General features: G+C 39.1%; 1 protein-coding gene across 2 annotated transcripts; it reads left to right on the top strand.

Annotated features, from left to right (window-relative positions):
- Positions 1–457: 457 nt before the first annotated feature.
- LOC113044810 (E3 ubiquitin-protein ligase RBBP6-like) lies at positions 458–13,649 on the top strand. 2 transcript variants are annotated; one of them, XM_026204984.1, is made up of 17 exons: positions 458–1,501; positions 1,887–1,986; positions 2,872–2,905; positions 4,893–4,934; positions 6,079–6,167; positions 6,254–6,350; positions 6,511–6,650; positions 6,786–6,958; positions 7,031–7,134; positions 7,233–7,588; positions 7,689–7,758; positions 7,916–7,976; positions 8,060–8,114; positions 8,201–8,575; positions 9,430–9,549; positions 9,646–11,514; positions 11,604–13,649. In XM_026204984.1, exons 1-17 carry the CDS (start codon positions 1,336–1,338, stop codon positions 13,078–13,080), a joined length of 5,328 nt encoding a protein of 1,775 aa, XP_026060769.1. In that variant the 5' UTR covers positions 458–1,335; the 3' UTR covers positions 13,081–13,649. The 2 variants fall into 2 exon arrangements, with proteins under 2 accessions (XP_026060769.1, XP_026060764.1); XM_026204979.1 differs by having other exon boundaries at positions 6,508–6,650.
- The last annotated feature ends 557 nt before the right edge of the window (positions 13,650–14,206 follow it).

Genomic DNA, 14,206 nt, shown 5'->3' with positions numbered 1-14,206 from the left:
AACATAATACAAAAATAAATTAATAAATTAATAAATTAAAAATATCATACAGCTATTGCACATTACCCAATAAAATACATCACAATTATTGCACACTAAAAAGGAACACTCACAAAAAAAGGGTACAAAAGCGGTCACTGGGGCATTATCTTTTCAAAAGGAACATGTTTGCACCTTTTAGGTACTAATATGTACACTTTAGGTACTATTATGTATACTTTAGGTACTAAAGTTCCTTTAAGTTACCAATATGGGCTGTTTAGGTACAAAGGTGTGCCTTTTGAAAAGGTACTGCCCCAGTGACAGCTTTTGTAAAAAAAAAAATCTGAAGGTCCAGGAATGATTTACGATAGCGTTCAGTCTTACAGTCTTTAATGTAAAAAAAAAAAAATTCTCAACAAAAATGTATATATACAATCCATGTTGACCTCCCGCAATCGGTAACATCTGCGCATGCGTACTCGTGGCTCCTCCTTCTCTGCCCCTGCACTTCCAGCGGAAACCCCTTGAGTGCGTCGTGGGGTGGTTGGGCTGTTTTCGGAACCGATTGTACGTTAGTCAGTACGTTGAAAGTGTTATTTAAATATCTACGCGGTCGTCAGCGTTGAGGACGGAGCGACTGGATTACAGCGGCAGTATTTTGATAAAAGAAGAATCGTTTTGCTTGCTGATTTTGAATTAGCGTTTTGTTATGGGTTTGCTTTAGTCTTTTGTTTTTGTGTGTGATGGACGCCATTTTAGGTGGATCACACTAGCTGCTAGCCACATTGTGTTTCAGGCCTTGCTTCAGACGACGTCGGTTGTGTTTTGTTGAATTTTGGACTGCACCGAACAAACATTCCGGAGGGACTTTGACGCGGACGCTGGGGCGACGTATCTGACAGGACTCTACACGTTCACCCGTACGGACACTGTTTGAACTGTATTTCTTAATCGGAGTTACGGACAGCTCACGGCTAACCGCCATACGGTCCTGGGACATTGAGAAACAGCAGGGGCTTTTCTGGCTTCTGCCGGGAAATTTCCGTGGACTGAAAGTCATTTGCGTCATTAAAATTGCGTGTTACACTTGATCACAGTCTCTTTGAACACTTGATATTTTCAATTCGCAGTTATTCACGTGAGGCAAACTCCACACGACCTCCTTAGTGGTGGTGACTCTTGAATTAAAACGAGTGTTGAGATGAACAAACATGGCTATTATTCTTAAACTGTTAAGCTGTTAAACTGACACTGAGTAAGGTTGATCGCTGGGAGAAGAGCCCACGCGGTCGCGCGCATTGTAGTTGAGTTTGGTTGTGTGTGGTGGTGTCTGACCACGACGATTGTTTAAACATGTCTTGTGTCCATTACAAGTTTTCTTCTAAACTCAACTACGACACGGTCACCTTCGATGGCCTTCACATCACGCTCAGTGATTTGAAACGCCAGATCATGGGGCGAGAAAAGCTGAAGGCCGCCGATTGCGACCTGCAGATCACCAACGCGCAGACTAAAGAAGGTAAGATGGACATAGAGGTGGTTTATACAACATTTTAAAGGTGCTTTGAGTAAACTGAATCTAAAGAGTTTACGTGGCCTCAAATAGTATTTATATCGGTTTTGGGGAAAGGTGTTTATCGAGATCGAAGCTTGATGTTTGCTAACTAATGCGAAGGCTAAATCCCGACATCCTCCGTTGTTGTCATTGTACTAACGCTACTCCGACGTCGATTTTGTCGGTTATATTATGACTGTTATTACATTTGAGAATGTTACTTAAATTTACAATTTTACGTACTTATTTACTACGTGTGGTAGCGTTTCCTGTCCTTGCATATCGAGGACATGAACGGAAAATGAGTCACGTTGATTTATGTTCTTGTCATTCTTGCCTGTGTTTGCAGAATACACTGATGATGGAGCCCTCATCCCCAAGAACTCGTCTGTTATCATCAGACGAATCCCTATTGGAGGGCTTAAGTCGACTAGCAAAACATATGTCCTGTGAGTACATGAATACTTTAACTCACTGTGAACATCTGCTGTGTGTTCATATTTAATTTTAAGTATTTACAGAGCCTTTAGGCCTGATAAAACAACCATATAAACAAAAATGGTCGTTTACTTGTCCAAAAATTATTTTTTAATTGTAAGATGTTTTTACGGTTCGTTAATAGCTAAGTATGTTCCCTTCTACTGAAGTTGTCACGTCTTATTTGCTCTTCTGCATGTTCAAGCTTAATGTGCTGTGATTGGACACGAGCCTTGAGAAACAAAGATATTGAGTCTAGAAGCTACACAATTGACAAAAATCATAACTGTTGATTATTTCCTTGAAATTGTAATTGCGATTATTAATTATGATTATCACAATTTATATTGTATGATGTTTACCATTGTTTGACGCAACTGCATGACTTTGGATAAGTTGCCGCTTTGAACGAGTATGTAATTGTGGCACTCATAATTGGAATTGCGATTAGAAATTTCATAAATTCTGCTGCCCTATTTGAGTCAAACCAGTCACATCCTGTTTATTTTCGTTGTATGAAAAAGAGAATAGAGCAGTTGTCAGTGTTACTAATTTTCCCAACTACTTTTGAGTTCACTATAAAAAGAACATATGTTTAAAATGGTGATTGTTCAGTTGCCAAATTACAATTTATTTGAACTATTAGTTAAATGTCATGTTGTAAAAGGGGTAACCGTAGACTAATTATGATTTTTATGAAAGAAAAAACAACATCTGTACATTTAGAGTCCTGGCAGAGACTAATTGCCTTGTTCAAATTGTAATGCAACTCCTTTTGAAGTCATCAGTCTCTGAGGGGAAAATATCATTTTAATTTAAAGTTAACCTCTTTTTTTGTTGCTGTTGTTTATTTGCAGCAATCGATCTGAACCAAGTGGATCTTCAAAAGCAGTATGTAAAAACACCTCACTTGCTAGTCCCATTACACACATTTTCAAACTCCTCAGCTTTGTCTTGAAATCATTTAGGGAACTTTCCTCATGCTCCTCAATGTTGTCTTTAAAACCTGTTTGAAGATAACCAAGTTTGTAGAGCTGAATGTTTATATTTTGTGATTCGCTAAAGCTGTTGCATTGATTTTCATGTTTTTATACAATTCCCAGTGTGTACAGAAGTCTGTGCGCATGCTAGTACACTGTTTCACATTGAATAAGTTCTCCACGTATATGGATTCTGTTGTACAGTGTAGTGTAAGATCATATTGATCTTTATAATTTTTTGAACATGGCCAATGTTCAGTTTGTTTGTCCTTAAAGTGACACATCTGTAAAAAGCTGTCTGGGTTTTTTTTTTTAATAAAAATACATTGTGTTATTTATAAATTTCACCTTGTATAATACAGCATCAGTGTCTGACTACTCATGTTTTCTCAATTGCTATTATGAGGAACAATAGATTAATTTAGTTGTGTGAATGTATGAGTGTGTGTTTATTTAATTATTTTGTAAGTGTTTTACCTAAAACATAATGGCAAATTGCTTTGGACTAACTGAACATGTGACTTGTTTATTAATTTTTTTTTGTCTTTGTTCAATGCGTGTTTAGGCTATTGGTAATAAATAGATAATCAAATAAAGCTTGGCTCTCATCAGGTTTTAATGAAATTTTCCTGATCTAGTTAAAACCGTATTTAAGATTGAGTCATGTTAATTCATATTCTATTAAGTATACTGATTTTTTTCCTTTATAAGAGTTAATTGTTGTTTAAATTGTGTCTCAGCCTATATAGGTGTTTATTACAACAAATATACAGTTCCCTTAGTATTTGATGAGAGAATAGGAATTCTAAATTCTTGTATGGTTTTCTCTTATACTGTTTGTTGTAGCTTATTTTGTTATTTTACAAAAGCTATAGGCAAATGAAAGAACATGGACCGGTGTGGATGAAATCTATGACCAACTGTGAACACATTAGTGTAGCAGTATAAAATACAATTTTCTTATTGTCTTGTAGTGAGATTTTGTATTTTATTGGTAAATGGTAAAAAGTCTATATCAGTGATTTCTTGGCACAGCGTTTTTAATTAGAGATCATAGTTTTAGCCAATATTCGTGTCATTCTGGCATGGTGAATTACTCTCAACTTTTTTTCATTGTACTTTAATGCCCAACATCAATCTGCCTTTTCCTATTTTGATCATGTGACATTCATGTGTACTTTTATCCATATTTGATGTTTTATTTCAAATGTTTGCAATACAGCTACTGGGACCGCAGATATGTGACTACTAAACATATACAATGCCATAATGCTTTGTTATTTATATACATATTTGTGATAGCATTTGTGGTTTGCTTGTCTCCCATGTACTTGTGTGATGCTGAGACCCAAACTACTTATAAAAGCAGTGCCCCATTATGAGGCACATTTTATAGGACAATTTTTTTCATATCTTGCATATTTCATATCCTATATGGCCTGTTGTATTAGTTATATTTTCTACATGAATAAATTGCATTTTTTATATGATTTACTGCAAGGTTTTACAATAAAACATCAGTATTTAATTCGCTCACATCTTTAAGGCCCTGTGTGTTCACTCACCGTAGGTTGTTTTTCTAACCCTTTCTTAGATTAAAAGTATTTTATGCTACTCCCCACAAAGAATCAAAGCTAACAAATATCCATTAATTGGTAGTGTCCTTAAGATAAAATATGTAAACCTCTTATATACAGCCTGGAGTTTACATTTTTAAACGCACAAAATTTAATGTGTGTTTAATAAGAATTGGTTTTAAATATACCAATTGATTTGTGTTTGTATAGTGTTTATGTTGAAGACTTATTTGTCCAGTTTCTTTCTGTTGGGCATGGAGTTGTGCCTTGTCATAGTGGTGAAATCCCTCTTTGTTTTAATGTTTTTTTTTCCAATGACAGATTGATGATTCATCATCCATTTCACTGGCCCTGCTTTCAAAGGTATTTTAAAACTCTGCAACTACTTGATGAACTTCACTCTACTGTTTCTAAATTCATTCCATAATGTAGCCACAAATGAGCAACATTCTGTCAAATTTTGTGGTTGGTCACATACAGCTTACGTGTTGATCATTTAGCATTTTCTATATGCTGCATATTTGAAATTACATTCATTTTTTAAATCTAAGATTAATAATAAGAATTGTTGCTGATATGTGAGGTTTTGTTTGTGCTAATTGTATAATTATGTTGAAACTTGTGTGAAAGCCTTGTCCTTTAAAGAGATAGCTCATGGTCTTTTATCAGTGTGGAGTTGGAGTACCGTTTAAACCTCTTGCCCACATGATGTTAATCGCAAGTGTTGTAGAGCGAGATAAATATATACAAAAATTTCAACACTGAGAAATTAAGCACTATGGAATCCTGTTTTGTGATCAAACCTGCGGATCACGCATAATTGTTTTCCAGCTGTTTTTAAATTAATTTTATTTTTGGACTTATGTAATGAAGTGTTTTTCTTCATACTGGCATTTAAAGACACCAGCAGCATTATGTAACATACTTTATATTGCTAATAGTTAATTGTCGTTATTCTTCATGTCCTGTCAAAATACTTCACAATATAGTGTAATTTTGTTAATTTTTCAGGTTGATAGTCCAAATACAGGAGATTGTGTCATTTAAATTTGGTTCTTTTTACATGTGTTTTGCTATGAATGCATTGCATTTGTTAGTATGAATTTATCTGTATCCATCTGGCACATGCCCAAAAAAAGAGGCACATTGCAATAAGATGTATCAAATGGAAGGAGGAAAAAATCTCTCAAAACATGGGCAATACATGTGGGTAACTGGAATTAAGTCTTGCACATGTGGTGGTTTGTCTTTTGGTTATGAATTTTATATTTTTGCTGCTATATTTCTCGCTCTTGCTTTGGGTAATATAAAAAGTGTTGCCCTTTGTTTCTCATATTAAGGCCAGAGGTGGTACTCATACTTCAATTTGTAGTTTTTTTTTTTAAATATCTCACACTGATGAAGGCAAGAAGCTGCCTCTTACAGGACAAGGTTTCTAAATTGTTGGGTTCAAGTGAACATTCCAACATTGATTTTATTTGTGAAAACATTATTGCCTGTTAAACAGACAGCCAATCTTGCTGAAACAAATGCATCAGAGGAAGACAAAATTAAAGCAATGATGTCTCAGTCCAACCATGACTATGACCCAATTCAGTAAGTGTGAAATTCAAGCCTTTTTTTTTTTTTTTTGGTCTTTATTACTGTTGGCATCAACTCTAACACAAATCTCTATTCATTAGTTATGCAAAGAAGCTTGTTGGTCCACCTCCCCCAAACTACACATGCTTTCGTTGTGGAAAAACTGGACATTATATCCGAAATTGTCCAACAAATGGGGTAATTGGGTTTTCATTACCACAGCTGCATTAACATGGCAATTGTTTTGAACTTTGTGATTCTTGCTACAGCTGTTTGCCGGTGTAAATGTTTTTACTATTAGTATGCCCCTTTAGTCTGAGAAGAAATTTAATCTTGAATGTCAACTGTGCGTTAGCAGGATCGAAGTTTTGAAGCTCCTCAGCGGATAAAGAAAAGCACAGGAATTCCTCGGAGTTTCATGGTTGAGGTTGATGATCCAAACAGAAAGGGAGTCATGTTGACCAACAGTGGAATGTATGCTATTCCTACTATTGATGCGTGAGTATACTTGCCCTATTTGTAAGTGATTGTTTTGCAGAGACATATTTTCATCTTTGCAGTTTTACAAAATCACGATAGGCAGTGACCTCAACTTGTCAATTTTACTGACACCAGTTTGCTTTCTGTGTTAAGTGAGGCTTATGCCATAGGGAAGAAAGAGAAGCCACCATTTTTGCCCCAAAATCAGTCTTCATCTTCGGAGGAAGAAGATCCAGTACCTGACGAGCTACTTTGTTTGATCTGCAAGGATCTTATGACAGATGCTGTCGTTATCCCCTGCTGTGGAAATAGCTACTGTGATGAGTGTACGTTTCTGTCCAAACAAATAAAGGTGACATGTTTTTGACCTTTGAAAGCTTACAGTCTTTTGCCCGCAGGTATCCGAACGTGTTTGCTGGAGTCTGATGAACATGTTTGCCCAACCTGCAAACAATCAGATGTATCTCCTGATGCTTTGATTGCAAACAAATTCTTGCGCCAAGTAAGAAATCCCTATCCTAATTTTTGTGTTAAACACCCGTCTTCACCTCAAAGTTAATAGTAGAACATTAAGATTATTCTTATTCTTTCCAACCCCAGGCAGTAAATAATTTTAAAAATGAAACTGGATATACCAAGAGGATTCGAAAAGCTGCAGTATCTGCACAAGGAGCCCAAACACAGGCTCCTGCCCAACGGCCACCTATGAGACTGGCAACCTCACGCCAGCAGGACCCTCTGATGGCCCATGTTCCAAGCTCAGCAGCTGATAGCACCCCTCCTCAAAGCACACCTGCTGCCCCTTTATCTCCTGTTAGCACTAAACAGCCATCCAGCACCCCACCTTCTTCTAGCAGCTCCACTGTAAACAGCAGCAGTGCAACAGCGGTGACAAACTATAGCCCTGTGGTGAATTCTCCTCAACACTCTACTAAGCAGGATGACCCTCCATTGAAGTAAGTAATTTTCTAGCATTTATACAACTTCAAAGGATCTACTGGTTGTGTAAAACATTAGGTACTGTCTTATGGAGTTAATGCCATTCTCCTCTTCCAGAGAACCAGAGGTCCCAGCATCTACTGTTGTGCCTTCATCAGACACGTCTGTCCAGACTCCTATTCCAAAGGTATTGCTCATTTTATAGCATGCTAAATATTTACTAATTTAAGAGGATAACAAACTAGTAAAGCAATATCACATTAGCAAGAGTAGTTAAGATAAAAAATATTGATGCTTCTATGAGTACAATTTTGTAACCCCACTCCCACTCATTTGTTGCCTAGGGATACCATGTCCCAGTAATTGGGAAGCCGAATATGCCTCAGCACCACATGCACAGATCAGGTAAGATACTATCATCACAATTCCAGGTGTCCTTTCCTGTATACTAGGCCAAACTTAATATTTAAGGTTTTTTTTTATTTTAGGACCGCAAAGGACTAGTGGACCAAGGCCGACTGGAGGCCGTCCTGCATGGGATCCGTAAGTATCCAGAACTGCATTCTTAAAAGATTGAAGTTTAATCCAAAAGAGACTGATATTTCACTCCAGTCTATTTGTCCTATCAGGTCCTCAAGTAGAGGCAGACCCCCTATTGAAAGACCACCAAGAACACAGCCGCCTCCAGTACAAAACCTTCCTCCTGTAGTCCCTCCAGTGTATGCGCCTCCTGCTCTTTTCCCTCCTCCACCACCACACCCTATGCCTCAACCGCCTGGTGGTGTACCACAGCAGTATCCCTTACAGTATCCTCCAGGACAGCAGCCTCCCCCTCCCTACAACATTCCACCACCTGTATTTCCACCTGTTCCGCCAAATGTGACGGCTCCATGGGTGCCTCCTGGTCCACAGCCACCTATAGTCAACCCTATCTCTAATATGCCAACAGCACCTTTTCTGTCCAAGGAGGAGTTTTACCGTCAGCAGCGTAGACTGAAGGAAGAGTAAGTAATTTTAGCCTGTATATTTAAAAATATATGTTTATTTATTAACATGGTTGGTTTACTGGACTGTTAAAGGTGCCGTAGGAAGCATTCATACAATGTTTTAAACTGTTCTCTGATATCTGCATAGGTAAGGGCAAAACATTTCCAGAAACAGTTTTACAAGTCAATTTACAACCCTTGGATTTTTCCCTAGAATGAAATGGCCTGTTTTTACCTTATTTGGAAGGGTCATGGATAATAATGTTGAGCTCTGCTCTGATTGGCTGGTTTGCACAGTGCAGCTCAATGTTGACCTCTGCTCTGATTGGCTGTTTCACAGTGCGGCTTATTTCAGTAGTTCACACAGCATGAAGGAAACACAGGAAAAAGATATACTTCAATACACTCTCTCGCAGTTATATGGTTGGGTAATTGTACTTCACAAAACCTGCAGAACTTCTTATGATTCGGCCTGCATAGAACATGGGCGGGTTTGGGGTGTAACTATTAGTGATCCCAAATGTAATGTCACAGTTGGGGTTACGTTCTGATTCGCCTATTTTTCAAGTGGTCTTTTGCATGCACGAGATTTACATAAGGAAGTTGAAACAATGGTGTTTGAGGCTTAGGGTACGTCATTTCCATGTACACAACTGTTATTATTCAACTATGCCAAGTTAAATTTCTATTCTATGGCACCTTTAATATATAGTGATTTTCATTATTTGTATTTTGAGAGCTACCTTTAAATTCAACCTAAAAATTGTGTGGAGTGTCATTATGCTTCCCCCTCAATCATAATAATGTATGTAATAATGAATTAACGAATTTTAACTGCAAAGTTTTATTTCCTTTTTGTCTTTGATAAATAGTTCCCAATGTCGATTCGTTACCAGGGAGAAGTCCAAACTTGAGGAATTTACCAATGACTTTGCCAAAGAGCTTTTGGAATACAGAAAGATCCAGAAGGAGAGAAGGCGATCCTACTCTAGGTTAGGAAAATTGACAGATGTCCATCACCAAGATGTAATTTTTGATGGAAAACATTTGGCTTCAACTAAGTTGCCTCAATTACCTTTCTTTTGCAGATCAAAATCTCCTTACAGGGATTCCTCCTATAGTGGCTCATCATATTCTTATTCAAAATCCCGCTCTCGGTCCAAATCACCACGCTCTTACTCTCGGTCAGTATCTCGATCTCGGTCAAGATCCCGTTCACGCTCTCGTTCCAGATCACGTTCCTACTCTCGCTCACCATATTCTCGCAGGGGCCGTGGTCGAAGCCGTAGCTATCGGTCTAGGTCACGTACTCCAACTTACCATCGCTCCCACAGTAAATCACCATCATATAGGGGTCGGGAGATGAGTGGAATGGGAAGTGGAATCTATCGTTCCCGCTCTAGATCCCCTCTATATAGGAATCACAGTCCCGGCAAGAAAATCCCACCTCCTTCTCAAATCGAGGGGGATCGTAAATATGCAGGAAGGTACAGAGAGCTCCCTCCTTATGATGCTAAGGCTTATTATGGCCGCAACATAGACCAGAGTGATCCCTATGAGAGAGAGCGATATCGAGAGTGGGAAAGAGAATACAGGGAGTGGTACGATAAATACTTCAAGAGCTACGACAACCCACCAGGAAGTCAAATGCGAGGCCATGGTCCAGGCAACAGAGACCCCTATAGTCCTGAGCGTTTTGCTCCTCCCCGACCAAGAGAAAACTCCCCCTACAGCAGGGGACGTCGAGAGGATTATCCGCCGCCACCTCAGAGCCATGGTGTCCCATCGAGAAGCAGAGCTGCCATGACATACCAAGAGAAGTGTGCTGAGAAGTATGGCCATCTTCACATCAACTCCACTGGAGCAGGGAGAGGACTTAACAAAGAGTCTTTGAAACCTCTCAAGGACCGAGAACCCGGTGGCAGCACTGCTGCAGACCCCAAGTCTGTGAAGCATAAAAAGCATCGCAAAAAGAAGAGAGAAGATAGTGACCTCTTCAGCCACTCTGATTCTATGGATGAGTCCAGGAAAGACAATCGTAAAGAGGACTCAATGCTGATGAATTCAAGTCGTGATGATGCCACACCTGTCAGGGATGAGCCCATGGATAGCGCTGCAGTGTCTTACAAGACTATCCCCGTAAAGGAAAAGAAAGAGAAGACTAAAAGCAAAACTGACAAAGTTAAACGAAAGTCTGACAACAGTGGGCAAAAGAAGGAAGAATCAGGAAAGATGTCAAAACCTGCTAGAGAGAAAGAATCTGATGCACCACGAGATAAAGTGGCATCCACTGAACCAGCCATTAAGAGAGTCAAAGACGAACCAATCCACAAATCTGAGCCAAGCAAACCTCAATCCTCTGAGTCCAAACTCATGCTCCCACGCAAGTTGATGCAGTCTAGGCCCATCAAACACCAGGAGCTGAAGCCCATCAAAGATGAGGTCAAAAGCAAGAAAGAATTGGTGAAAGACTCTGCAAAGCAAGACAAAGGTCCTGTCAAAGAAGGCAAGGTCTCTAAAAAAGAGCCAGAGAAGCCTGTGAAAACTGAAGAGAAGATGCCTGCTAAGACAGTTGATACTAAACCGGATAAGAAGAAACGTAAAGACGACAAGCCACCTGGGAAAGACCTAGATATTCTTCCAGTAAAAGTGGCAAAAATGGAAGCTGATGTGGCTAAAAGCTCTCCAAAACCTAAAAACAGACTGGATAGCGAAAGACCAGTTGAAAAGGAGAAAGTAGCTATTCCGTCTCTAATGGATATTAAGCCAGAGCCTGTAAGAAAGATTAAAATCAACAGGGAAATTGGCAAGAGAATATCTAGCACTGATCGGCCAATTTCAGATGAGGACTCTGCTCATGCCACGGGAAAAAGCAGACTTGACAAGTCTAGAGGAAAATTGAGGAGGAAGGTTCATGCTCCCGATGGATCAGGGTCCATATTGGTTGATTACACCAGGTGAGATGATATAAATATTAAAATACATGGCAACTGTTATTTTGTTTAATCTTTACCATCAATGTATTCAATTTTGTTGTGTTTGGCAGCACCAGTTCTACAGGTGGAAGCCCCATCAAAAAGCATGAGGATAAGCTTGACCTAAAGAAGACTGTGGTGAAGACCCTGGAGGAATATACCAATGACAGCACCACCCCGGCTGAGGATGAAATTGTCATGATCCAAGTGCCCCGTTCTAAATGGGAAAAGGAAGACTATGAATCTGAGGATGATGATTCTAAGGTTACCACCAGAACCGGCAACATCAACACATCTAGTGTTGCTCCTTCAGAGGAGAACACTGCAGTGAAATCAGCTGACAAGGAATCTCCACATGCTGACAAAGCTCTGCCTGTCTCCAAAGAGGCAGAAGTCAAACCTGCCAAGGACTCCACATCAGGTGATAAGGAGAAAGATACTGACAGAGAAAAAGACAGAGAGCGAGAACGAGACAAAGGGAAAGAAAGAGATCACTGCAGCACCGTAGATCGTGAGGTAACTGATAAAAGGAAGCCTAGTGTACCTAATCAGGAAAGAGAGTGTGTACAAGAGAAGGGCAGTGACCATGGCAGTGAACGAAGCTCTTCTTCCCAGTCCTCCAGAGATAGGCAAGCTGACAGGTCTGAGACAACCTCTAGAAAACCAGCAGGAAGGGAGACAACTGCAGGTGTCACCAGTAGGAAAGCAGACCATAGAGATGATGCAAGAGACCACTCGGGCCCAAGATCAAAAGATGAGAGAAATCCAATCAGGAGGAGAGTATCACCCTCCCCACCCTCAAGAGTAAAGGACTTGCACACAGACTCTGGAAGAAAAACTCTTGAAGCTCCTAAAGAGTCCCAAAGTCCAAGTATGAATAAGAGAGCATCATCGCAGCATGCACCAGAGCCAAAACAAACCGGACCAGAGGACCACAAAGGAGACTGGCCATGCAGCAAGGAGAGCCAGAGTTCTAGGCATTCTGACGTACGTCCTGCAAAGGACCGGGAACACAGGACTCCTCATAGAGCTTTGAATCCAGAGGCTAGAACTGATGCAGAAAGAGGTGGTGCACATGGCGACCACAACAAAATCCCATCTGCACGCTCCACAAGACTCTCCTCAGATTTAGCACGGGAAACAGATGAGGCTGCATTTGTCCCCGACTACAGCGAAAGCGACAGCGAGACCTCAGACACTGAGAGCAAAATGGAGCAGAGAGGGCAAGAGAGGGACAGCAGTGGCAGCCAGAGTCCGAGCCCTTCTGGAAGCCACGGACACAGCAGCAGCCCCAGCTCTCCCGGCAGTCAGGACAGCAAAAAGAAGAAAAAGGACAAAAAGGAGAAGAAGGAAAAGAAGAAACACAAGAAGCACAAAAAACACAAAAAGCATAAGAAACATACTAGTAATGAGTCTGAATCAGAGCTCAAAGTACAGAAACACAAACATAAGAAAAAGAAGTCTAAAAAGAGCAAGGACAAAGACAAAGATGATAAGGAAAAAGATGAGAGTGAGAGAGATGAACACAAGGCAAAAGTAACCGTTTAATTCATTTTAGGTTTAACCATTGGTTTAATTTACTCATCTTTAAGAAGCATTTAAAAATAAAAATATTGTTCTGCACTAAAGTTTGAGTACTGTTCAGATTTCAATGTTTGCTATTTCTAAGCTACTTTCTTAGCTACTTTAATGATAAAGGTTATTTTTATTTTGGGTTCTGAATTTTCATGAATGTTTTCGGTTCTCATTTAAAATTCTTGCGGGTTGTCATGACATCATGGTTTTGCATTAAGGCCATCATAGAGGAAGCACTTTAGAAATGTGAATGTGATTTGCAAGAGTTGCAAAAGCCCTTTTGTACCTCATTTTCCTGTACGTTTAAGTTGGAGAGAAACATATTATTATGACAGTATGAAAATATTGTAACCGAGGTAACACGAGAATGGTGTCCAGCCATTGGGGCACGCAGATTTACAAAGTGTATGTTTTTGCACTGTGAATATTTCCTCTACTCTTTCATTTTATTCTAATTCACCTTCATAAGAGTAATTTAAATTATCTTCTGAAATGGAATTGAATATGTTTTGAGGGTAATAAATTTTTGCAAGAAATATGAATGGTCTCTCATTTTGTTTATTTTCATTCCTTGGTAATAAACATTACATAGAAATCATAGATGATTGTTCATAGTTGTATTTAAAAATAGTTATTTATTGTAGATTTATTTCACGACTACCAACTATTACATTTTTGTATTACAAGCTTAATATTATTTGACCGATATTTACTTGTAATACTGGCTGAGATGTTTTTTTTTCTCAGTGGCGCCACACCCGTATGATTCCCATATCCTGTTAAAAATCTATTAAATCAAATTTGTTTATTCTTGCATGTTTAAAATTAATGGCTATACATCTGAAATACTTTTTAATTCCCTAGGCCAGTTAACTTCTATTATTAGTGTTTTACTGTTATGGATGGGCACATGGGCTTTTATTTTATAGGAGAATCTGGCATGAGTTAGAAAAATGTTTTGTGTTTATAATTATGTGTTTGTCTATTTACCACTTTTTTTAAAAAAATATAGAAAACGGTTCAGAATTACACAAAAATATTTTACATGACTCCAGGGATGATGTGGTTCTCCTTTATGTATTGGGGGGAATTGCCATAA

This window comes from Carassius auratus, chromosome 3 (genome assembly GCF_003368295.1).
Source record: "Carassius auratus strain Wakin chromosome 3, ASM336829v1, whole genome shotgun sequence".
NCBI classification, from domain to species: domain Eukaryota; kingdom Metazoa; phylum Chordata; class Actinopteri; order Cypriniformes; family Cyprinidae; genus Carassius; species Carassius auratus.
This window is presented reverse-complemented; position numbering and strand designations above follow the sequence as displayed.